The sequence below is a fragment of the Empidonax traillii genome, unplaced genomic scaffold (assembly GCF_003031625.1).
Source record: "Empidonax traillii isolate 1590-97213 ecotype Southwest subspecies unplaced genomic scaffold, ASM303162v1 scaffold353:size574767, whole genome shotgun sequence".
Classification (NCBI taxonomy): Eukaryota; Metazoa; Chordata; class Aves; order Passeriformes; family Tyrannidae; genus Empidonax; species Empidonax traillii.
The window spans coordinates 218504-245059 of record NW_020955546.1 but is presented as its reverse complement, the minus strand read 5'-3'; the positions used below and the strand labels follow the sequence as shown (position 1 = coordinate 245059).

Sequence of the window (26556 nt, the reverse complement as noted above, 5' to 3'; positions counted from 1 at the left end):
ATCCATTATAAAAGAGCTGAGCACTATCATATATTTCAGGAATTACTCGTGTCCAGTAAGAGCCAGTCCCTTGCACTCCTTTAACGAGCTGATGAAGCAGGACCAGCCAGGAGGCATCAGTTCTGGGGAGAGGAGTGCAGAATGGCTAATTGGCCTTGGGATGCAGAAAGTCTCGTGCAGAAAGTCCCAATCTTGTGCAATTTCCATGGGAGATACCTGTGCTCTGCCTGGCCATGGTTTCACATGTGTGCATTTTGCTGTGGGAGTTTGGAGATTCACAGAAATACCAAACTTCCTGGTGCAAAATTTGGGCACTTGCTGTGTCAGTAACCATAGTTGAATTCAGCTTCAGCACTTATAGTAAGGAAAGCGGATCTATCTTTCCTAAGCTTGCTAGTTCTTCAGGGTCTTTTACCTCTGAGTTTTGAAATGCACTGAAGTTAAACAGCAAATCTGGAGCTTGAGAAAGCCAGAAAACAGCCTGAAAAGAACACGAGGCCTCGTCTATTGAGAGGACACACCATAGCCAGCTTCCTCCAGGGAATAATCAGCTGGAGGATTTTTGTGCAGAAACTTCTGGTAGCAAGTAGGTCACTCCTGACTCAGAACTGAAGGAGCTCATTTCACTTGTGAGTGATGAAAGCCAGGCCCTGCACGGATCCTCCCTGTGGTCTCTTTAGTTAAAAGCAATTTAATGCAGGCAGAGCTGAAACTGAGAAATGGACCACTTGGAGAATGAGCCCCACAGTTCACAGAGGATCCTGTTCAGCAGAGTAATATCTGCTTTTAAAACCAACCAGTGAGTGCTGTTCCAACATTCAAGCACCTTTGGACTGAATCCCGGGCAGTTGCTGATGGAGACTGTCTTGGTGGAAAAGCCATTAACCTTTGGGAGTTCATGCTTAGATCATAATTTTCATAATCAAAATTTTAAAAATAACTTGTAATGGGGAATAAAGGGTAGTACCAGACTCGTTTGCTGCTCTCTCTTAATAGCCAGTGGTCCCCCTGAGCACTTAAAGATTGATGGCACATCACACCATGTGCTTTCTGTCTTATTAAAAGGCAACTTAGCCCACATAAGAAAACAAAAATTCCCGATTTCCACATGCCTGTTGGTTGTCTGCTGCAAAATCCCAAGCTTTTGTGCTGCAGCAGAGGCATCCTTTGTTGTTCAGGCAGTCTGGAGATGAGATACTTTTTAAAAGCTTTCAGGTTTTCTCTGAGGGCTCGCACACATCACTTGCACACCCCTCGCACATCCCAGTGTGAGCTGCATTTGGCTCTGACCTCAAAGGCCCCTCTCTCTTTGATTTTCCTGGCTTCTCATTTAATTTTCTGGACAAACAGCATGAGCCACACATAAACTGTGCAATGTACCATGAGGGATTAGATATTAGTAAGAATAATAGACTTTACAGAGTAATGCACTATAGTTTACAAATTACAAAAAAAAAATGTACCCAAACAACAAACATTTACTCAATCCTGTTCATGTCTAGAACTTTCATTCTTAGAGGATTAAAGTAGCTCTCCAAGATTCTGTCAGAGATATCCTTGGGAATAATAAGCCTAAATTTTGGCAATTTCCCCAGTACAGTGTATTTATTTGAAAAAAAAAAAAAACAAACACAACTTAATGCAATCTGCTGGGTTCTATGAGTGTGTGCTTAATCAAATATTTCAATGCTCTTTCTTCTGAAGCAAAAATCTATGCCAGTACATTAATCAATACTCACCATGATAGATAAAATATTTTGCATGAAAACATGATATTTTTCTTTTTAAGGGAAAGTCAAATTTAGTGAGTTCAGACAAGATGTAAATATTGTTGTATTGTTAGTTAAGAAAAAAAATCCAGCAAATTTGAAATGGCTTAATAAAACAACAGTCAAAAGCTTTTCCTTTGGGCAGTTTTCTTCCCTTAACTCTGAAAATGTCAATCAACAAAAGGATTCGTCTGGTGCCCATGAAGAAATCTGCAGTAAAAATGAACTCATGAATACACCCCAGAACTTACCAAAAAACTCTGGGGATGTGAAAAATAATTTTAATATTTATGTTTTCTGCATCCATGCATACAATTTAATCTTCATACCAATTTTATTATAGAGCTGTATTATCCTAAATTATTGAGTAGAATCTCACATTTCACCACCAATGTTAGGGAGGGCTGTTACTCTAGGAAGGCCTGAGTGTCCCAGAACACAATTTTTGGCTTCCTGCCTACCCAAGATGGATGAACAAACTGTGTTCTACACCACTGAAAATATTCTTGCCTCATTTTTTTTCTCAGCTACAAATAAATAATAATTGAAAGAACTATATTTTTACAGCAGATTTTCCAAGTTTTCTTCCTGTCTTGCATCTGCCAGTTTATAAAAAAATATCAAGAGTTCAATGAAATGGGGAAATTTCACCCTGTTAGGGAGTCAGAGCCCTTCCCTCTTTGTTTTAGCACAAACTGAAGGAAAAAGAGGGATTTGCACAGAAATTAGAAATACCTGCAGAGGAGTTAGAAATACCTACACCTTGCATGGAGAAAGACAAAAAATGAACCACCTACACTCTGGTCTTGGCCTGTTATTGTTTGGGTTCCCCCATCCTGGTAGCCCTTCCAAGAAACCACGTACCAGTAAAACATATACAATTAACATGGAGAAATAATTACCAACAGGAAGCTGAACGGTGCCATCCTGTAAAGTTCCCCTTGGGACAGGCTCTCTTCCCTGAATTGTACTCAATACACAAATGAACAACAATTATTTTCTGAATCAGCATGAAAATGAGCAAGCGAAAAAACACACCAAGGTTAATTGGGGAACCAAATGAGAGTATTAACAGATCCAAGGATAATTAATCATCGCCCAGGTCTGGTTCTCCTACAGATTGCTCACCTGCTCAGGCCCTGATAACCACTACCCCCTAAATCAGGCAGAATTGAACATGATGAGCTCAGGACCAAGCCCTCCCTCATGCTGGTCAGGTCGTGGGGAATGTGGGAGTCAGGTTTGCAGCACAAGGCGTGACCCCCACAGCAGCCCCTGGTGTTGTGCCAACCCTCATCAGCGCTTGGCAGCAAAGCAAGCAAGAGAAAACACAGGCAGGCACAAGGCAGAGAGAGAAAACCGACAGGGCTAGGGTTTACAGGCCCTATATTTACCACATTTTAAAAGGTGACTGTCGATGCAATCGCGGGCATCGAGGAACGGCACTGTTTCAAATCCTTGCTTACGAGCACAACTCCTCAGTAAATCCCTAAAAGTGCCTTTGCTGAGGTCAGAGATTTTTCTGTGATGCCCCCAGCAGTTCTACAGAACAGGTGTGTGACTGGTGCTCTGGCAGTTACTGCTTTGCTTCCCCCTCTTGGAAACATCTGGGAGCTCTCAAGCGGCGCACGGAGGAGCAGCGGCACGAAAACGCCCCATTTCACATACGGGGTTGTTTTACTTGACTTGTTTTGAACAGGGCCCTTCCTAACCAGAAATGGTGTCTCAGCTGCAGGATTTGTAAAGAAAGAGAGGGAGATTTGTCTGCTCCTTGTGGATAAGTGTAGCTGCCAGCACTGCCACGCTGGTCAGAGCGAGGCTTTGACGTGTAATTTAGAAGAACAGATGTTTTATCTGGGAATTTGCCCAGATCTTAAGAGTAGAAAGTCGTGAGGAATGCAGCAGTGGCCTCTTTTGTCAGCACATTATCCTGAAAAGTCCTGAAGAAATTGTGAGCTAACAGTTGGATTTCTAAGGCCCAGCAGAGAAGCAGAGACAATGTGTGATTACCTTTGTGAGTGACACACACTGCAGTGATGAGCTAATTGGTGATCACCAGTTAAATGGACTGAGCAAAGCTGTAAACCCTGCACATGTTAATATGCCCATTATTTTCCCATCAATCCTCTCTTCTCATCCTGTTCTTTTGAGAAGAGCCCAAGAGTGACATCTTTCCTTCCCATCCTCTGCACCAGCAGCGACAAATGGCACCAAGTATTACAAGGACTGGACGTGTCTGAGAAATCTTTGAGAGACATTAACTCCTGCATTTCATGCAAAACTGAACTAATAAAGACTTTTCCTCATAGATGTCCAAATTGAAAGGGGTTTTAATCCACACCAAAAAGATTTCATAAGACTCTATCATTAGTACAAGGACTATTAAGCATAAAAGAAGGTACCTTCAAATTTATCTTTTGCACACTCTTCAATCACTGCTCAGTCTTGCCTTTTCTCTAAATGCACTGTTCAATTTGTACCATAAATGCCTTGGAGGATGTGCTGACAAAATGCTATTATCTGTCTGAAATACCTCTCAGACATCTTCTGCCTTTAACTTTTGAAGTACTAAATGCTTACTAGAAAAATTAGTTGGACAGTGCCCATGGAGAAAGGCAAAAAATGAACAAACTGCACTCTGCTCTTGGCCTATTATTTGGGTTTTCCCATCTTGTTGCTTCAAGAAAACACAGGGAAAGCACATACAATTAACATGGATAAATATACCCACAGGAAGTGAAACAATGCTATTTTGTGAAGTTCCCTTTGGGCTGTGCCCTTTTTCCTGAATCGTACAGAGGACACAAATAAACAGTTATTTTCCTAATCATCATGAAAAGGAACCAGAGAAGAGAAAACACCTATGAACACAGCAAGGTTAACTGGGGAATCAGCTGTTGGTATCAGCAGATCCAAAGGGCAGGGTGGTTGGAACTAAATGAGTTTTAAGGTCCCTTCCAGCCCAAAGCATTCCATGATTCGAGATCAAGGGTTGCTCACCAGGTGATCTGCAGCTCTTCAGTGGGTCACAGGTACCTGGGGGACACAAATCAGAGCAGTTCTGTCTGGCAGACTCAGCCAGAACGAAGGTGTTGCTCTCTCCATTACTTTTTGCTGAGCCTACACCCTGTGTAAAGCCACCAAAGCAAGTTGATAATGATGCATGAAGTGGAAAACCCTCCTGGAGCACACCCAAAAGCACTGTGGATGTGCAGAACAACCACAGCAGTGCTGTGTTATTTGGTGGACCTTACTCCATGTGCCCACAGGAACATATTCAGGTTTTCACTGGTTTCAAACAGGTGCAACTCCACTCCTTGCAATGGGTTTATTCCTAAACATGACTGGAGTCAGACAGAGTAGTACAGAAAGAGCAGAATGCTGTGGGACTAAAGATGAAATCCTTTACAGGTGTCACTTCCCTGATTCAAATCAGCAGAGAATTTGCCCTGGTTGCTCCCCTGTTGACGTGTGTCCCCTCTGAGGAAAAGGGAGCTGGGTACCTGGAGAATAAAACTGCTTGGGGGTTCTCTGTGCCACTATCACACATCAACACTAGCTCTTTCAGCATCACAAAACTTGCTGGAAACTGTTTGGAGAATTTTCAGTGTAAGTTTTCAACACTTTTCGATTCATCTCCATAGTCACAGTGCTGCTCAAAGGTTATCTGAAATGGCTGCGGGCAGTGAGGAATCAGAGAGAGATCACATGAAAAGCAGCCTGGTTTCTGCAAAGAAAGGATATTCAGCTCCTCTGTACCATTACTCTGAACCATTTTGGCTACTTTGGGGACATTAAATACTGGAAATAGCTCAGAAAGCATTTTGGCTCCACATCTATGTCTATATATCACAAGGGCTACTGTATAATGCAAGTGATTCAAATCCATCCTAACTAAAAAATGTAAGCTACATAATGCCAAAAATGTCATTAGGATGTAAGCCCTGCCCATAGGCAGACTCCTTCCATCCTTCCAGGGATCATTCCAGATTGAAACCCAGAGATTTAACATACTTGCCTCCTGCACATTACACCATTAACTTTGTATTATCAATCAAAGACAAATTATTCTTACAGGATCAGCTTCCTCAGCCAGGTATCAGTGAGATAAGATGAGATATGGTCCTAGTACTTGGGAATCAGATCATCCTGAATGGTTTAAGCCTCTTTGGCTTAAACAGCTGTTGAACTCTCATCTCAGCTGATGACAACATTTAGGACCTGAGTTGTTACAGGTAAATTTTTGTTTCCATACTAAACAAGGAGACTAATTGAAGACCAGTCCCCAAATTTATCACTCAAATATAATGAAAGCAAGGCAACGTATTTTCCTTAAAGTGCAGACCCAGCATTCAGAGTACACAATTTATTCCACGCTTGTTGGCAAATGGGGTTTATTTCTTCAGTTTTATTCTGGCTCTTGACTCAGAGAGGCTCTGGAGATACTCAGACCCAGTTTCCTTACTGGTTTTACTAGTTTTGCTTCCAAAATAGGACAATGTTAGTTTGTGTGATCCACATTTGTCTTTAAATTGCTTGATTCTGGCGTGTTTGCAGCACATTTCAACTCATGACCAGCTTTTCTTCATTTATTCGTAGCTTCTCTCGGGAAAATTGTGTGGTCTAATCTGAACATCTTGGCCAAAGCTTGTAATCTACCTACTCTATTTGCTCCTAATTCAGGCCTTCAGCAATCAGATCTGGAGCTTTCTGCCATTATGTGACTCCCCATGGAGATGCTCCACAAACTTCCACCAACACCTTTCAGTTTGTTGTGGTTTTTTTCCCCACAAATTTAAGCAGAGGTTCGATATATTTTTTAAAAAAACTAATATCTTTTTAATCTCTTCCAGTTAAGTTGCTGGAACTGCAGATGTCCCTGACACATATTTCATGTTTTCAGGTTTTCAAATGTGCATATTTGCCGCTGTGAGAGACACAACCCCCCCCCAAGCCACCCGAGGTTCCCTCACCTGTGCACCAGCTGCTTGCGGCTCACGCAAATCGCAGTCTCGTAGTCGTGGGTGACACACACCTTGTGGGGGCTGCACTTCACCTTCAAGCAGGGATCCTTGGAGGGATCCAGGGCTGCAAAACACCAAACACACCAAAAATTTGATTTCACAGCCACTGCATAACAGGCATATCATTTTGTAGAAGTTATTTTTAATTTTTACAGGGAAGCATCTCCTTAAAATGCTTAAAATGCTCGAGCAGAGGAGCAGCAATGATAATAAAATAACCCTGGGCTTTCATACAGCAACTTACACCACCAGCACTGCTGTTGGAGGTTGGATTAGAGGGCATGATGTGTTGGTGTCTCAGAGCAAATATGCCCAAGCTGTTGACCCATTTGGAAGGTGTCTCTCTAAGTTCATTCCCTTACAAAAGGATGTTCTAAAGATGAGCAATAAGGCACTATGTGCCATGATGAATTACAAATACTCAAAGCATGGTTCTGTGAATACTTCAGAAGAAGGGAAGTCACAGCCACACTGAGAACACTTCGCACTTTTTAACACAAGACACACTTTACCTCTCCCATCCTTCCCCAAGTCACGGGCCACTCTTGGTTTCCTTTCAGGGACTGTATAAATCTCTTACTTCACATGATGATAACTGTGCCTCCCTCTCTTACTGAACTTACATAGAAACTCTCCAAGAAGACTCTTTGAGGCATGAGAACTGTCAGTTTGCTATGAACAAAATTTCTTGAAGAGCAAATGCATTTGCAACAGGCAGGGGATTCTTCTGTGTTCCTGCAGGTCTTAAGAGCTGCAGCTGTTCTGTGCTGGGTTAAACAGCCACAGCTACAAGCTCCTGCCACATTAACACCCGTTACCCATTTGTGATGGGCAATTGAGCTTCACCGGTGCATATGTATTTACTGGAATGCCTTCGGTGCAAGACAGGGGGAAATCGTAAAAACAAAGCAAAAGTGTTAAAAGCTTTCCCTTTTAAAGCCATTAAAACTGATCGAAGAGGTGAAGTGAGCCAGGCAGGAGAAAAGACCATCTGTTTCCTGCACCATAAGCAACAAGGCATCAGCATTTAATGCATCAGGAAAGTATACAGGCAGGTTAGAGGGGACAGGGTCTGTCCCATTGGAACGACCAAAGGCTGACATGGCTCTTCAGGGGGGTTTTGCTGTTGCCTTTTGGTGTCTTTTCTTAAGTCAAACAGATGAGAAGTATCCCATTCCCTGCCCTTTGCATTCCCAGAACTCTAAGAGTGAGATACACCCTCTTAAATCCTCTTTACTCTCCTTGGAGATTGAGTTAGAGACTGAGGCAGATCTTTGACAGGGATTGAGATGGCAAGGCACAGTTTCCTTAGTTATCTGTCTACCTAGATATTCTGAAACTGCAAAACAGAGTGAAACACCCTCTTTCTGCAAAGCCTTTGGGGACTGAGCACCACTTGGGAGTGGGCAGGGTCACCAGATCTTGGGTTTTAAGAGGCTGAGGTAACTCAAAGGTCATTCCCACACCCACAGATTTAACGAGCAGAACTTCTGCTGGCCTTGCTCTGCCACTGGAGCACATGCACATCCCTGATGCAAAATGCTGCCTCGACAAAAATCACTGTGCAAACTGGCTCAGAGCCCGGGGCTAAGAGCTGCCAACAGCACTGGGCTGCTGGAGGCCTCGCTCTGGCCTTTTCCATCAGCCAAACCTGCCTAGGTGGGGATGTGAGTTTAGCCTTGAGAGTCAATCCTAGTTTGGAATGAATATAAGCAGCGAAATTTTGGCCTGCGTGGTCCATGTGGCATCATGCACAGTTACAATACTTAGCATTTTTTCCTTGTAAAATTTACTCTAATTGGAGAATTTTATCCACTTCAGAGCTATTTAGGTTTTCTAAGGCAGTGAAAATGCACACAGGTCTGAAACAGCATCACATTATACATTACCAGTAAAAGAAACACAGCTTACAGATATTTTGCAATTTAAAATTTATCTCTCATAAAAGAAAAAAAAATATATGAATATATGAACAGTTTGAAGGAAAAAGGCAATAGGAAAAAATATGGCTGGAAATGCCAGTCACTATTTCCTTACAAATCAGGTCCCAACCTCAGTGTCTCGCTTCTAAAAACTGAAAAGAATAATAATATTGACAATAATAAATAAAGCTTTTCCCTACCTGTGTGTTGGATTAATTATTTCATTTATGCTGGAAAAGCTCATGAAAATCCTTACATGGAACACACAACAGAAGTTATCATTTATTATTCATTACAAACAGCCCTTACATAGAGTCCAAAGCAGTAGCAGGAAGTTTACTAAATACAAGCAAAACTGTGGCCTTTTTAGAAGACAGGCAAAAAACCACAAAACACGATGGGCAATATTATTTCCCAAGATTTTTGTCCACTTATGCAGAATGTATGATCCATTTATGAACAGAAAAGTTCAAAATGGGGCTTTTTACATGTCTGCAAAGTTCCTCAACACGTCCAATCCATTTGGAAGGTTGTTCCACTGCTAAGCAACACAAGCCCTAAGGAGAGCTCATAATAAGAAACAATTTCTGAAATATGCTAATCAAAGATCATGCTTTGTTAATCAGATTTCTACATGACTGGGAGCAGATGCTCATCACTGGCAGGAGAACACACCCTGGGGAATAAGATGAAACATAACAACCGAATTTGTCATTACAATTCTTTTTGTCCTAAAGCAACGGGGATGAAATCTTTGAAAATGAAGAGCTAAAAGTAAAAAATAAATAAATAAAGTGGGAAGATGATGTTGTATTATCAGCTTGGAAGGAAAGCTACAGCCATCCCTTCCTATGTCAAGGAGTCTGCACTCTGGCCTGTCTGCACAGTAGGAGCAAAAATACCTTAAGCCTGGCTTTGAGATGTGAACATTGTCCCACTTTTTCTTTAGACTGAGTCTGAAGGTAAAACTGATGGTCAGTTAATCTCACCTGACAGTGGCTGAGGATTCATCCACAACTTTTGTAAGGGGATATGTGTCCAGTCAGTGTTGGAATTCAGGGTTTCACATAAACTCTTTGATGAAAACCCATTTCAGTCACCCTGCCCATCACTGTGTGAGCCCAGGCTCCACAGTTTCCTGTTCTGAGCATTTCCCGTGTTCAAATCCCTGCACACTCGGTCTCCAAGGGGGGTATCCATCCCAGGGGGCAGCTGGCTGAAAGAAACACTGCACAGCTCTCAGTTATAACCCTTTTCAGAAGCTTTTCATCCTGGGAAAATTTAGGATGTCTGGCTTTTCATCTTGGCTCAAAAATCTCCCTCCCTTCACACCCAGAGGTTTCTGCTGCTGACATTTGCTTTCTGCCCAGCTGCCCAGGAACTCTGAGCTGGGAAGTCTCTTCCTGTCTGACAAGTGAAGAAGTGTTTAGATGGGTTGGAGTTTCTGCTTCATTGGCCGCAACATTTTTGGAAGAAAATTGTACTCTGCAGGTCAGCTGATTGCACTGCAAAGGGAAAGGCTCTCCTACATACACAGTGACCCAAAACCTGTGCTAGACTCATTTATATAAAATAAAGGTGCAGCATCAAAGTTCCTGTTGTTAAGAGACAAAAGATTTGCATTCCTTAGTTTCTTTTTTTTTTTCCCCCTAGCTTTTATAATGCAGAGCAACCTAAATTCTCTCTTAAAACAATAAATCTTCTCTGGTTATCTCAAAAAGAGAGCAGAATAATTTGTAGACATAAACACCAGGGATGGCACCAGCCTGCTAACAACCTCCTAATGCTATGTTGACATTGCTCTCCAGTACCAAAAGGACTACAAACACCAACTGCATCCCAAATCCCTTTCCCTCCCAGCTCCACCCAGCAGAACAGAGAACTCTCCCTTATGAACCGAGCACACTTTCCTCTCCCCTCCTTGCACCATTCACCAGAGGCCGTGGGTTTCCAGTATAAATCAGTGTTGCACAAAGACCCACCAGCAGTGTTTGAGATACTTTTCTATTAAATTTCACGTTTTTATTTATTACCCTGCTGTAAAAGAAGACTTATGACTTGCAGGAAAATCTTTAGTTCGGTCAGTGGCAGCACAGGGAGGAGCTGCTCTCTAAGATTGTGGCTCCATATGCTGTGGCAGTGGGTCACTGTGTTAATCACAACAGAGGGAATTTCCTTTTCACACATCTGACTTTAAAAGGGTGCTAACAAATAAATACTTTCAGCCTCTCACAGCAATGGATGTGTAATCCTGCAGAAACTGTACAACTAGTTCACAACAAGATTTATGAGCTTGATTCTCTTTTTATGACCGTTCCTCAGGGGAAAGAGAGTAATTTCAAAGTGGAGCTGTTTAGTGGAGCTGAAATGAACTGCACAATCAAAAAGAGATGGTATTATGTAAATATTGGGTTTTCTGTTTTCAAAATAAGCGCTATGATCACTCAATGACAAAAATACTCCCTCATAATGCAACGTCAAGAGCAGTTGCTTTTGTGCAATCCCCTTGGATCTGCTCTGACTACATAAGAAAAGAAGAGCATCTGTTGGGAAAGGTATGATGAACTGGAAAATGAGACCTGCTGCCTTCAGTGCAGAGGTCCCAGGGTATATTTTAATACAAAAGGGATTGATGATTAAAACTAAGCCTCTCAATTAAATGATGCACTACACTACAGTTGTGCATTTCAGAATGATCATGTGTCAGTGGATTCCAGCTATGCTCCACCTGCAGGCATGAGAAAGGAAAGCACAGTTCCTGGCTGTAGAGGCCAGGAAATGGGCAGGAATGGGAAAGGCAGGAATGGGAAAGCTGCAGACACGAGCAGGGCTGGGCAGGCAGTGGACAGAAGGCTCCGACTTTCACCTGATTTCCCCCCTCACTCAGAGTGAAGCTCAGATGGCATCTTATGTCAAACTTCAGACCTAAGAGGGAAGGTCTCAAAGCAGCATCTTGTCTCCACTTGCAGCACAGTGACAGCCAAAAAGAAAGAAGTGTGACTGAGGCACCTGAGCAGTGGCCTGGTGGAGTCTCACTCCACACTTCCACGAAAACCCTGGTATGGCAAATGTTTAAGAAGCCACTAAGCTGCTTAAACGTGTGCTTGGAAAAACCCCTACAAGCTTTGCTCTTGATTTTTGCTGGGGAAAGGGCAAGTCCTCAATACATGACGGCTAAAAACAGCTTTGCCTTTAACATTTTGGTTGTTCCAAGTGCACCACAGCCTTCCCACCAGAATCAGAGCTTCTACAGCTCTAAAGTACAAGAGGAATTGATGCTGTTTTTCCTGAGGTCATACATATTCAGTTAAAGAGCACTCAGCTGAGCATTGCTCTGCTTCTCTGGGAAGGTCTCCAGTGGAAAACTTCAACCAGTCCATGTGCTGAGGTTGGATTGTCCCAGGGCTTCACCCAAGTGCAGTGGGCCTACTCCATCTCCCTTGTGTGAAAAAGACACCCAGTAAGCCCGGGATGGAATTCCAGGCTTTTATTCCATTGGGAAGAGCATGTTCTTCGTGGGAGCTGAATGTTAACATTTATTCTTAGAGCTGGTATTAACTCTGGTTTTACCAAGAGTTATTTAATAAGAGATTACAAGACCCACCCCCCATATAAACGTAAATAATCACCACTGCTTTTATACCGTTTCTGCAAATCTTGGTGTAAGTAATTCTGCTTCATTAGGGAGAAAATTGGTGTTAGCCCTTCCCCAAGTCTGGGGGAGAGCACGTTTGCCGTTAGTCAGCTCAGATATTTCAGTCTCTCTCTCTCTCCTCAGAGCAGTTTGCATACAGAGATCAATTCAGCTGAAAATTAATTACTGTAAGCCTGAATGTTTCAAACACGCACGTGAATTATTTTCAATAAATGGAATTTCTCAAGGCAGTTAAGCAGTGACATCTCAAACTGTCAGCATTTGTTCCATCACTGCATAGTATTTTTGTACAGCTTTTTTGTCCAGCTTTTCTTTGGAGCACTCTAACATCTGAGTGGCTGAAGATGCTGATACAGTGCACAGACACATCTATTTTAATTTTTACAGGCACTTTCAAAAATCACTTCTTATAACTGACATATAATTGCTTTTGACATTGCTGAGGGCCATCCAAGGCAGAAGATGCTTCAAAGGACTCTACAGATTTCCTTTCTGAAGCAAAGGATAAGAACCCCAGTATTTAAATTAATTTCCTTGACGAATCTACAGCAACCCAATGCAGTGAAAAAAACATGGAAAAAGAAAAATAAGATAGGACCGTAAGTTGGGAAATGAGATTCCACTGGTGGATGTGATAATCAGTCACAACCCTCAGGAAGCAGTGGGGTAGAACAATTACCCCGTTCTCTGGGACTCAGGAGGGCTTTGGCATATGTTTAATGACAGCAGCTCTCCAGTTTCTGGCTTAGAGTCCCCAAAACCCACCGGGGTGATCCAGCTTCAAATTCCTGGGATGGAAGTGAGAGCTTGAAAAACTGCTCTAATTTTTAGTTGGTGGAATGTGAGGAAATGCTGAAACCTCTCCTCCTGCCTCTCAGGGAGGACCCAGGTCTGCAGGGTCTCTCCTAACAGGTCCTCAGCACAGGAGCAGAGCTAAGTAAGTTTGAAAATGCTGGATATAATTTTTTCCTGTGAGCTGACCTAGACTAGGCTTTCTGTTACAGAATTATCATTTATTTAGTGGGATTTCATTTGATACAAATTATTTTACTCCGAGGCTTATGAAAACAAACCGTGTTATGCCTTCTTCTGAAAATAATATTTTAAATTATTCATGCATAATTAAAGATACACCTTTCCCATTTCAGATTAATACAAACATATATTTTGATTTGCTTGGAGAGAAGTCACGTGGTAAGTGGCGAAACATTTCTGGAATGGTTCTGAAGCTGTTATAATTTATAATTTAACTGAAGCAGTAATGTAATGGGAAAAAAATTACCGTGATTTAACTCAGAGAGCCAGCTCATACTATACTGAACCCTTTACCAACTTTGATTAAAAGCTATAATGAAGTGTAATACTGTGAACTAAGAGTAGAAAAAATAAAATTGAAACAATATGGAACTCCTCTGTATTTTTCACAGAGAAAAATCTCTTACCAATCAAATTTTATTATTCTTCAATAGATATTTTTAGCCATTAAATCTCATTGCAAAACATGAGAAACACACATATCTTTTAATGTTTAGTTCTAGAGGTAATGCAGAAGAAAAACTGCATCACTCTTAGCAAGTGGTGAAAAACAAGGACCAAAGGCCTGGTTTTACAAATCAGTATTTCAGTATTTCGGTCTACATAATTACAACCCTCCTCTAACACAGCACTGGAGAGAGCTAAGCAAGCAATAAAAATCCTGGGCATGAGTTCTCTGCAAGGCTGATGAGCTTGCTCTGCTTGTCCACAGCCCGAATGTCAACCTTGTTCCCGTTCCAGCAGTTCCCAGCCAGGCTCCCGAGCTCAGATTTAAATGTTACACCAGAAAGGACTTTCAGCTCTGCAAAGGGGAAAAAACTCCACTTCTCCCCGTTAAGCTCCTGTGCTTGTTTGCCAGGATAAATGGAACAGGTTTTGGCTCCAAACATTATCAGCTCCTGCATATAAAATAGAGAAGCTTGGCCCTGGAAGTGTCCAAGGCCAGGCTGGACTTGGAGCAACCTGGTCGAGTGGAAGGTGTCCCTGCCCGTGGCAAGGGGTCAGAACTGGGTGATATTTAAGGTCCCTTCCAAGCTAAACCATTCAGTGTTTCCATGATTTTATGCTTAATGAATAAGGTAGAACACTGATAACATTCTCTGGAACAATATGTCAGGGAAGAATTCCCAACTTTACACTTTTTCTTGGCATCTCAGCACATGGGCAGTTGCTGTCCTGGTCAGTGGGCCAGGGAGGAAAGGACACTCTTACATTGGCTTCTTGTTCTATCCTTGCCTTTTTAATCCCTTGGGATCAGCACTATCTTTCCCAGCATTTGAAAGAGGGATAGCAATGCTCACTGCCTCGAAATCACCCTGGGACTCTGGGAAGGCAGCACAGAACACGAGCAAAGAACCCTGGGAATGACTTGTAATGAAATGATTTCAACACAGCTAAATTCTGCAGGACCATGAGCCATTTCATGTCCCTTTATGGCAGCCTGATTGTCTCCATGGAAACGTGGGCAAAGCACTTCATTTTCCACATCAACAGAGGAAGATTTGTTTCCATATTACATTAGTTTTAGTGAGCACTGAGCAAAACAAACATGAAAATAAAAAAGACTCTTCAAAGAGTGATTTGATTATGGAAAGAGCAGTTTCAGTCCTGTCACGTGGGAGCAGCTCCTGTCAACCTGATACCACTGGGGAAAACCTTACAAGATGGGCAGGAAAAACTCTGGATGAGGGATGAAAGGGAAAAATCACAGATTTGTACCTTTACAGGTAAAGAAGTTAATGGTAGAAGAAACCTCTAGAATTATGAAGTTTATGGGGATTTTAGCCAGGAGACGTGATCAAAAACACCCCAAGAGAATGAGCTGCTGCTGCACAGGCCTTGTACTTAATCTAGAAACAGGAACACATCAGAAGTGTAAATTAGCTGGGGGCTGACTGGTGTAATAGATTGTTGCCTAATGGAGTTTTCATTGCTTTTGAGAGGAATTACCTAAGCAGGAAAAGATGAAGCTCCTCTATGGATAATCAATTAGTCATATAATTGATATCTGGAAGAGGTTTAAATGGGAAATGAATGAAAGGACAAATGTCCAGCCTGCCTTGTTCTTAAGTATAGTAAACATAAATACAGCAAAGAGAATTCCTTCTCCTAGCTGGAGCTTAACAGTGCTGGAAAAATCAGGGAGGATCTAACACCATTCCTCACTCCAGAATGCAAGAGAGAAGCTCTGGCGTGAAACAAATCCGGATGAAAATTCATAAATTATGGAACCATTTTGTAAAAATTAACTCCACTCCGCTGGAATCGACCAGTAATTGCTGGAATTGGCTCAGAGGCAGAAATTTTGAGATCGGGAGTTTCTAAACAGTAGGAAATGAGTGACTTTTCTGCACAGAATGAGATGAAAGGGTAAAATTAGCAGCTCACCTGGGGAGTGGAGAGCAGATTGTCAAATGGGCTGGAAGACAGAAAGTGGTCACAAGGAAGAGCATTAGCACTGCAGTTCAGAAGTGTCTGGTGATATGACAGCACGAAAAATATGAAGTTATAGGACTTGTACCACACTACAGAAGGGAAAAGCCAACACTGAGCTCTTTCTACCTTTTTTTTTTTTTTTCTTGCTCCACTTCAGTTGCTGCAATCTCACGATCTAATTTCTAATTCACACAGCCTCACACAGTTCCTCTCTTGGTTTTGAGACCTCAAAATTAATTTTTAACAACAAAAGATCACCTCTACAGAGCTGCTGTTAATCAAAGTTGTCTTTGTATAGTTCTCTGGCAAATGCCACAATTCTATTCTCATTAATGCACTGCAGGGCATTTTGATATGTCTTTTGATAAGTGATTGGTAATAATTTTTAAACACACAAGCCCAATTTTTAGAAGGCTTTAAATAGATTCATAGTTTAATTAAAACGCTTTATGTTTCTCAAAAAATATGCATTAATGAAGATGTCATCTGACATCTCTTGCCAATACTTAGTTAAAGGAATTCTGAAAGAAGATCCTTTACAAAGAATTAAAGTTTGAGCAGTTCCTTCTGGATACTTGAATAACTGTGTGGAATAACTAAAATGTTGTTTTGTCCTTTCCCCACAGAGAAGGAGCCGAAGCTGCCTCAGGCAATACAACAGCAAACTCTGCCACCTTGCACTCAGCATGGGAGCCAAAATCAACTTCTACAACAGAGGAACAACTGTTCAGGAGAGAATGGCTTGATTCCTGGAACACCTGGGCAAGAAATGCCTTGAGAAAGAGTAAGATCCCTGAGTTATGAAGTCAGACTGAATTATTCAGGGTTCCTGATGCACATGTTACTTTTTTATTAGAGCAAGGATAAAACAGGGAGTGCTAATAAAAAGGAGCCATGTGTATCTGGAAAGCTGAATAATTCAAACACAAAGTAACAATGGAATTGGAAACTGGGTTTTACTCTCTTTCAGGGGATATATATTATATTTCCAGAGTCAGCTTGTCTGATCTATCTCTAGACATATCTGGAGGCATTGCCCCAAATACTTTTCTGATTTCAAACGAGATCCCTGCGAAAAAATGACAGTCAGAAATAGAAACAGTACAAGTGTGACCTTAGTATTAAGGAGAAGAAACCATTTCCATTTATATAAATGTGCTGTGATGTCGAGGAAACAGAAATTTTATTGCAGCACGATTTATCCATTCCACTGCTGCTTCTGCAGAATGTGTTTCTATTTGCTTTTTATTAATAAATTGTCATTTTAAACAGGGTGCATCATTACAAAGAGGTTTTGTGTACTTCAAGAAGAGGTTGCAGCAGGGTGTGCAGTAGGATGGATTGTCAGTGAGGGGGTATCTGCTCCTTTCTGATCCCTCCCCTGGTGGGTTTCCACTACCCCTCTGTGATACTTGGGCTGACACTGAACCAGGAAAATGAGTTTAGCTCGACTTTGCCACAGTCAAACATTAAAATCTGCTCAGACAAAATGTGTTTGTCTGAGAGGAATACTGAATTTCCATTTATAATCTGGGCAAGATCATTTTCCAGCTGATTTCACAGTACTTTCCAGGATAGAGATGGTGCCAGAAAGCCTCACTCAAAATTTCCACCCTCTCTAAGTCACGCCAGAGCAAAGACTGCAGACAATCTGAATATGCCAGGTGTGCAGGAGAGGGGAAAAAAACCTAACCAAGAGCTTCATGGTCTGTGCTCTGACCCTTTTTCAACACTTGGGATATTAAAGTAACTTTCTTCACTGAGATTCAGAGGTGGGGAACAGCTGTAAGCCGGAGCAGCAGGTAAGTTCCATCCAACCAACTGTACCACAAGCTTTAGCAAGAAACAGTCACATCAGCTTCTCCTGCTGCCACAGAGGCAACCTTAGTGCTCAGTACCATGAAGTTCCTCAACAGCAGAGTAAAAATGTGATTCTGCCCATGACTCCTGAGAGCCTTTATGCTACATGTCACCATTTGGAAGCAGCGAGTCTGTGTTTCAGTTCAAGGTTTTAACCATCCTTTGCTTTTTCACAGACAGTACACGTGGAGAAAAAAAAAAAAAAAAGGTGAAGGCATCAAAAAATATAATTAAAGAAATATGAGTATCTTAGTGCATTATTCCACGTGTTTGGTGTAAATGAGCTATGAGGAAATATCACCAGAACTCAGATTAAACTACAGTAACAGCCTTTGTACTAATGTGCAAGACCTAATGAGGGAATTCCTTTCTCTCTTCCTCACACAGTATCAATTTCATGCCCTATAGGTTTTTAAATGGCCCACAAATCTTGGTGATCTGTTGGTTTTGTTTTTTTTTTTTTTTTTCTCTACAGGAAGACGACCAGAGGAGGGTTCTTAATGTGAGTCGAACAGTCAATAACAGTCAAGATATTTATTAGGCATAATCAGCTCCCTGTCCAGGGCAGGTTCCAAATGGGACATGGCCATTAGTGCAGCCTTTCCCACTGGCTCTCAGTGTCTGCTGAAGGTGGATGGTGGCACACTGACATTAATACAGAGACAGATTCTTTTTTTAAAGGCTGGGCAAACGCTTCAGAGCAGCAGGTGCCAAAGTGCCAACGTCATCCTTTCAGAAGGAACATCCTCCTCCCCTCCTTCCCCTGGATTGTCTCAGTAGCTCCTCCCTAAAGTTCCCTATCCAGCTAATTAATCGAGCAGCCTCCCAGGCTGCAGGATGATTTGAAACTCAGCACGTTCTCCTGATGGTAATTTGTTACTGGGTCTAAATTTCACATCACTTAACTATGTTTTCAGGTCGATTTCTGGTCTGTTTGGTTGTAGAACAAAACAGGACAGAGCCAAAAAGCCATGGCTAAAAGGCTTTACTGACCCTTCTTATTTACTTGAAGCCTGAGAAAGCAAAGAAATGAAGAAGAAACTCATCAGGCTCATGATATAAATACAGAGAAGTGAAGTGTATTTTTACAGGCAGTGGACTGTCATGATTTTGTAGTGAAATAAAATGAACATAAAGTTGCTCCTTTCTGTGAGTAATCCAAAATAACTTTTTCACTGCACTTATAATCCCCAAGTGTTACAGCTGGAGCGCTGATCCTTTAAAATGCTGCTTACCCACAACCTCCTCTGATGGCATTCACTGGCAATTAAAAATTGCTATAGAAATTTCCACTTTTAAAAAGTCATTATGGGCATGGGAATTATTAAGTGATTCTGTCAGAGATGTGCAAATTCACAAATGGCCATATTTGTGCAGATACTTATCCTTTTACGATGAAACACCAGATATTATTGTAGACCACTGGGAACTTGGCTTTCTCTGGGATCAAGATTTCACTTTCTCCCTCTAAATGGGCTTTGCTAAATAGATAGAACCAACAGGAAAGCAGGGAAATGCAAGGCTTATCCACACAGCAGCCTTGGTCACTGGGAGGATTAAAACACTTTACTGCTGACACATATGAGAAGAAAATGCACAAAAAAAGAGAGAAACAAATGGAAATAAAACAACAGCAGACACAGACATTGTTGGCACCATGGAAAAGCTGATAGCTGGGCCATACATATTACTGCTCCTACTAGGTTTTGAAAGAGAAAAGGGAAACCAAACAGTAGGGACAGATTGGGTCGATGACCCCATCTCTGTATGCTGTTATGGTGCCAATATCATTGTCTCTCATGCCTGATAGAGCTGTCAGAGAGAGGAGACTGGAACAGCTACAATCTTTCATTGCCATGTAATGAATAATTCACATCTCCGTTATTTGCTTGAACTGCTGAATGCTGGGCCTCACAACCAGATAATTAGCTAATAAAGAGTGGGGAATTTGGTGCATGCTTCACTTACCAGTTTCTCCAAATTAATGTAAAGATGACAATGTGCATTCATACACACTCAAGCAGTGTGGGAAGGAGAAATCCTAAAAGCATCCCATGACTATTAACTTCTAGATAATGCACAAAGCTTCAAAATGATGTTACAATTTGTCCAACACTACGTTTGTGGTAAATTTATCTGCCACAGAACACACACCATTGCACTGTCTGAAATGACCCCACACATTTCTGCAGCTGAAATTGGAGCTGGGGAAACCCACAACTGATAATGCCTTCTGTCAGAATGGAAGCTTTGGGCTCTCCCCAAGAAGACCAGCTGGAAGCCACTTTATTACATTAGGTTACACATTTAATTAGAGTGACATTATCCATCAACACTTACTATTTCTCTGAGATTAAGTGTGCCCGTTATCCACTGCCCTGGGTCAGACCATCAGAACATGCAAAGGCGCATCACAGGCTCAGATTTGGTGGGAAAACATAGAAAGTCCCTAAGGGAGTATTGCTGCCCATCAGTGACACCTCATGCTGTGTCCACACTCCTGTGTCAAGTTTCTTCCTCTCCAGCACCACCAATTTTCCAAATCTAGTATAAAACCAAGTTGTAATACTTGTGATTTTATTAGAAAGGCAAGTGTGCTGTCAGTATCTGGGTAACATTTCAAAGAAGTATTCAAGATGTAATTTGTACATCACAGAGAGAGGGATCAGGGCACGAGCCCATCTGTCTTCTGCCTGAAACTGGTCCAGGCTTTACTGGGGGGACACTGGGGATCTGGCTTAAGTGGGCTGGCAAGAGAAGGAAACAAATGAGGAACAGTTAATGAAGCAGAATGTGAGTGAGCATCAACCAGTGTGATAGCCTGTGATGACTCTGGAATAAAGATATGTGCTCTTCTTGGAGGAATTACAGACTCCTGAGGCAAATCTTTAGCAGAGGACGCCTACGTGAAGACCCTCAGGGAGCACTTAATGTTATGTGAAGAACAGAAGGCTCCAAGTACTGGTAACTGTGCATCTTTCAGTGGAAAAAAAACCCCAGACCTAAAAAATACCAGTCAACTAAAGCCCTTGGAAATGCATGAGAGACAGAGAGACAGAGAAGTACTAAGAGACAGAAGTACCAGAGATTCTTTTTGACTGTTGCATTTTCTGTGGGCCCAAGGTCCAGTTACCAAGGCCAGTATTTTAGGTGATGATGAACAGCAGCTGAATTTAGCACAAGGCTGACTGTGTGTTCAACTCAAGCTCTTATCCAGAGTGTCTGGCTGAATGGTTGCTTTGAGAAATCTGTCTTATGGAAAGGTATGACCCCCAGGTTCTCAGTGCAGGGGCTGCTAATGGTGGTTGGGAACTGCCATTTCAGTAACACACCTTCAGACTAAAGCATTTTTCTAATAGCTGAGGCAATTTGAAGCACTTAGTGTTTATTTATTTCATGTGTGCAATCCCTTAATACATTCAGTTCCACATTCCCTTACAGCCTGCGGAATTCAAAGGGACAAAACACAAAAGTGTGAGTTGCTCCGCTTGAGAGACCGAAACAAGAGATGAAAACACATCACCTAAATCTGACTCACTCACACTTCCATTTAACTCTTAAAAAAAAAAAAAAATAAAAAAATTCTCCAGTGTTTGACAGCTACCAGTTGGGAAATTATATTGATGTGGAAATGTCAAGACACAAACATACCAGGTTGGAAACCATCTCATTTAGCATTAGATTCCCGCACTGTAGGCATCTAAAACCCAACAGTTCCTCTGACTTGGGTTTTGACAGCTACCTGAATATGAGATGAATTACAACCCCCAGTATCTATTTGTCTGTATCCATGAGAAGCAGGATCCAGACAAGCAGATCCATAGTAACAGACACCCAAATGTAGACAGATGAATCCCTGCTGCTGTGATGATGCACCCTAATGATACTGCAATAACCCACAGAGGGGGAAAAAAAAAGGAGAGGGCTTTGGCAAGCTCCTGCATTACTGAGGTACTGCTGTTAAAAATATTTAATTGCTAACAAGACTACCATGAAAAAAATAAAAGCAGCTACAGGGGTTCTCACACAATTGACTTGTGAAGAATTCACAAAATCTGTCTTTTGGACCTTTCATCTGGGCAATTTTTAAAGTGCTTTCTTCAGATAAGGAGAAAGAGAGGGGTATCTTATCTTCTGTTATTCATCAGAAAAGTTCCAAAAGCACTTATGGTTTGAATTTAGTCAGCAAATGTATCAACAGGTCCCATAAGTGCTTATGAAGAAGGAGGTGTGCTCAGCCCTGTTCCTCAAATCAAGGACCTGTCCTCGCATATCTTTGGAGTGTTGAGGTTTAAAAGCCTGGTAAGCAGGATTAGGGATTCCCTGTTTAGACTATATTAGTTACAGTGACTTTGTTAACCCTGAGCTTTTATGTTTCAGTTATCTATCAGAACTGGGGGCTCGTTCTGGTAGATACAGCCTAACGCTATTAGCACCTTAGGAAGATTTTAAATTTCTTTAGTAATCCTTCAAGAACCTTCTAAAATTGCAGTAGCTGCACTTTAGCCCGTGGGGGGAAATGAAAGCAAGAGGTTTATCAGTCTTAGGCAGGGAAATACGGAGGGGGAAAAAAAAAAAAAAAAGGCAGAGCTAGACAGAGAATTCAAGTGTCTCTGCAACTGCAAAGTTTGGGGGATTTGGGGGGCACACAGTAATGACTGAGATCACTTCCAGCCGCAGCACAGTCCCTACAAAAACAAGAGGATGAACCAGGACCAACGAGTGAAAGAATTAGAATTAACAGGCAAACTGGAATTTATATGGCATCAATAAATCATAGCCAGATTGGAATACAATTAACTTAATGGACATCAGCTGCAGGAAGAACTAGAAAGTGCATTGTGTTGCTGATGGCATAAAAAACCCAATTTGTGCTATTGGAAGTATTGTGATTGGACATGGGTTTCATATTTGGGGTGACTGACACGCTTCAAAAATAGCTGTTGCCCACTTGAGAAAAAAATACTTTCCAGATCTCCAGCTAAAATCAAATTTCAGACTTTCTTCTCTGTCTGTCATGAAATGCTGAGTCTTTTAAGTAATGATCCCTTCAAAGTGTGCTAAACACAGAAATATGCCTTCCAGCTACTCATGAGGCCAGAAATGCACGAGAAGATTTTAAGACTGAGAGAAGCATCCCCATATCCCCCTGCCTGGTGGGAGGCTTTACCCCCAGGAACACCTTCTCAATAAGCAAGTTAATTATTTGCTAGTTATTTCAATTTAAGGTAGGAAATAATAAAATAAAGATTCATTGATGCTCTGAGTGCTGAGTGTATAAATATTCATTCTTTCTTTCTCTTGTTGTCTTTTTATTAATGCACTTGCTTCATGCACTAAGAGCTTTAAAGGGCATGAAGAGTCCCCTCTGGGAAAGCAAATGGTATAAGCAAAAGGATTTTTAGTTTGTTATACTAATAGCAACAAAAAAACAGGATTACTGCTGAAGGAGATTTGTGGCCCTCCAAGTCCTCCTGCTATTCATGCAAACCCCCAGAAGGGCTGTGTTTTTTCCCCTCTGTGGAGGAAATCTTTCCCAGCACAGTGTAAAAGCAGAGCTGATATTCCCACTGAGGAGGTTAAAGAGCTTGTCAAGTGTGGTGCTGAAGCAGGGGCTGGAGGAACAGAGAGTACACAGAAAGCAGACTGAAACACCTTCAAGTCTACTTGAAAATTCCCAAAGCAGTGAGGGACACATATGCTTTTATTTCCCTTGGGAGCTGCACCAGGGTTACCCTCTGTGCCCACGGAAAATGTCAATCAGCATGAGGAGCAGTGGGGTTTTGGCCACCCCAAGTGACGTGGATTTTGGGAGGTGCTCAGTCGCTTCTGGATCTTGCACCGCCTCAACTCCTTTGCCAAACCTTCCTGCAGATTTAGGGAGCAATATTGAGCAATATGGCTTGACATGGGGGAGTTTCACACTCTGTGCAAAGTTCTCTGCTGCTTTATTTGGATTCTGCTCCCCTGCCTCATTCCTGCACTGCTGCACAGCTCCATTCCATCTCCACTGCAATCTGTAACAATTGAGGCTGAAGTGAGGCTATTAGGAAAAGACAAAAGCATCTTGCTTCAGGACTCCCTATAAATGAGAAACATATTCCTAATTTCATATTGGTATTTCATTTATTTTAGGCTTATGAAGGGCCCATATTCTCTAATCATGCAGATGGATGGTACATTTCCCTTTCCATTAAGCTTCTGATGTCACATTTTTCTTCAGTGTTGGGATAATGGAATTTTTTATTAATTTTTTATATGCTCCACTGTGGATATTTGGCCTTTATTTGTAAATAAATAGAACAATAATTGAGGAGATAATTATAGCTTGTACAGAAAAAAGGCTGCTTAACTACGGGGTTGTCTCTCTAAATATGCTGGATTCTACCAAAGAAAACCTTGAAAGGTTGTAATTGAAAGCCACTGCACCCCTGACAGGCTTTACACTGATAAAAAGGTCATGATAATTAATCACTTGCCTTATTAGAAAGAAATGATTCTTCAAAATGATTAAAATTGACTGCAAGAGCTGATAACCTGTTCCCTCCTCAGGAAGGCAGCTTTGTGAAGGTAAGAGACAATAACTGCAAGTTCTGTCAGCCACAGAACAGAGATGAGCTGCATGGGACATGGTAAGGGCAGTGCTAACACCAGGGAAGAAATTATTAAGATACAATATATTCTAAAACCATCTCCTGCCTAATTAAAGGAATGCACTAATAGCACATGTGATTAGCTGGAAGGAAAAGCTCAACAGAAAGCTGAGGCCAAACCCTTTCCTAATTTTGTCTTTTCCAATATCATCATGTATTTTGTTCCTTAAACAATGAAACCACAGACCCTAATTATGGACTATTATCTGCCTAATTAATGGTTTATTTGATTTCAAGATATACTCCAGTATCCTCCTCATCACCTTGTTGCTTGTCCCCGTGAACCAAGTCATGCACAGAACCCAAACAAAATCCAAGACATGTGGCTTATTTTGGAATCAATCTGATTTTTATGACCTCAGATTTTCAGAAGCCAAGGCACTGTGATCCAGCAACGACACTGCTGTGACTGCCTGACAGACCACACAGGCAGACTGGAATCAACCTCTGGCTCTGAAGATGCATCCTCTCAGTGTCTTCCTCCCATGCCTGGGGAAGAAATGCAACAGGAATATACTTGGGGCATTAATGACAGCAAACTACTGCAGTTCCCACTTTTTGCTGACTGTGACTCATTAGCCTTGTCCGCCCACCCATTCTTTATCTCCTCGTAATTCCTTACTAATTATCTTCTACATCAAAGCTTTTTGGGTGGTTCTAACACTGTAAAATCATCTAATGAAGTACCATACTTCAAATTACATTTTATGTAACAGCAGGTTGTCAGATGGAGAAAATAATGGCAGGAAAAATGCCCAAGTGTTGAGGCACTGGAGCTCGCCCGTGAGCTCCCAGCCCTGCAGGTAATGACTGGAATATTCACCCCCCAACTTTTCCTGTGACAACCCAAGCATTTCCAAGCAGGAAGTGGGAGGCAGGCAAGTGTGGAGGTGGCGGATGGTGCCACAAGTCAGAGTGTTAAGCCTTGATTCAGGGCAGTGTGAGAACAGGCATCACAGCTGGAAAGGTGTCTCTCAGATCCTCCTTTCGATTCCAAAAATACCAAAAGCTTTGGTATCGTTGTCGAGGCAGTGTCACAACAAATGTGAAGAAATCATGAGAGTGATGGTTCATCAAAGCTGCTCACTCTCTGTAGCCTTTAACATCAACCTCAAATGGACCTCAAACAGGTGGGAAAGCCGTCACCCCTCCTGCTGGTGAAGCTGTTCCACTGGCAGCAGTGCTCCACCCGCCCAAACACGGGATCCTGCTGGCTGACAGCACTGAAGAGCCAGTCAGGCACAGGAAAGACAGGGATGACATTAAAGCAGCCTCTCTGCTGCCACTGAAAACAAAGGCCCTATTTGCTGTTTCCTCTGTTGAGGAAGGTGGTAAACAAACACCACAGAGAGCTCTCTCAGCACGACAGGGCACCGGCACACTTTGCATTACCCTCTGTACTGGCTTTCCTAAGAGAGGTTTAGGATTAAGGCTGCCATCCACATTTCTTGTTCTGAAGGCAAAAAACACAGGCAAGGCTTATTGGTACAGCAAGTGGAATTTTCTCCTGGGATGTTCAAACAAGCTTTTCAGGAGTGAAGAAATGCCAGTTCGCTTACGGTTCCATGAGTACGAGACACCCTTCTTCAAACACGACAATCCTGCTCTCAGACACAAGCTCAAACACCAGGAAAGGAGCAATTCTTTCCTCAGTTTCTCAGCATTCAAAAAAGTGCTTTTTCTTTCCTGCTGACCCATCCTGACTGGAACTGCAGCATCACTGCCACGGCAAAGGGATGAAGCCAATAACTTAACGAGGTCCCCAAAGGGTTGAACATTTACACAGACAGCAAAAATACCTGGAACTGTCATAATTAATCACACAAAGGACTTTAGAGCTTAACTATTTCAAGGCTTAAGCCTGTGTCTGTGAAAGATCAGGAGAAGAGCTAATGGGGAGACGTGTGTATCCCAAACCACTTACTGACACATTAAGCATCCGTGTCTGCTGTGGCTACAGAAGGTCCTGTTTTCCCTGCAGCATTCCTGCTTGTCCTGCTGCCTGCAGCTGTAGGGAATTTCTCTAGTTCTGAAGGTGGCTTTAAGGTGGTCTTCAAAGGGCAATTGATGTGTTCGTAGCAAATTCCTATTTGCTTATTAACCAGTTTTAACATATTTTTTTTTCTGGTGCATCTGCCTCAAACCACTGTGAGAAAAGGGACATTGGACTCATTTGTGTCACCTGGAAAAGGTATTCCCATT

The 26556-nt window shown here is 42.0% G+C and overlaps 1 protein-coding gene across 2 annotated transcripts in view; it reads right to left on the bottom strand.

Annotated features, from left to right (window-relative positions):
* The window catches only part of SPOCK1 (SPARC (osteonectin), cwcv and kazal like domains proteoglycan 1), a 246071-nt gene that overhangs the window by 100128 nt on the left and 119387 nt on the right, over positions 1-26556 (bottom strand). For both annotated transcript variants that reach the window (XM_027892461.1, XM_027892462.1), the window contains one exon: positions 6743-6857. In XM_027892461.1, coding sequence (XP_027748262.1) covers positions 6743-6857 — 115 coding nt within the window. The remainder of the gene's footprint in view (positions 1-6742; positions 6858-26556) is intronic.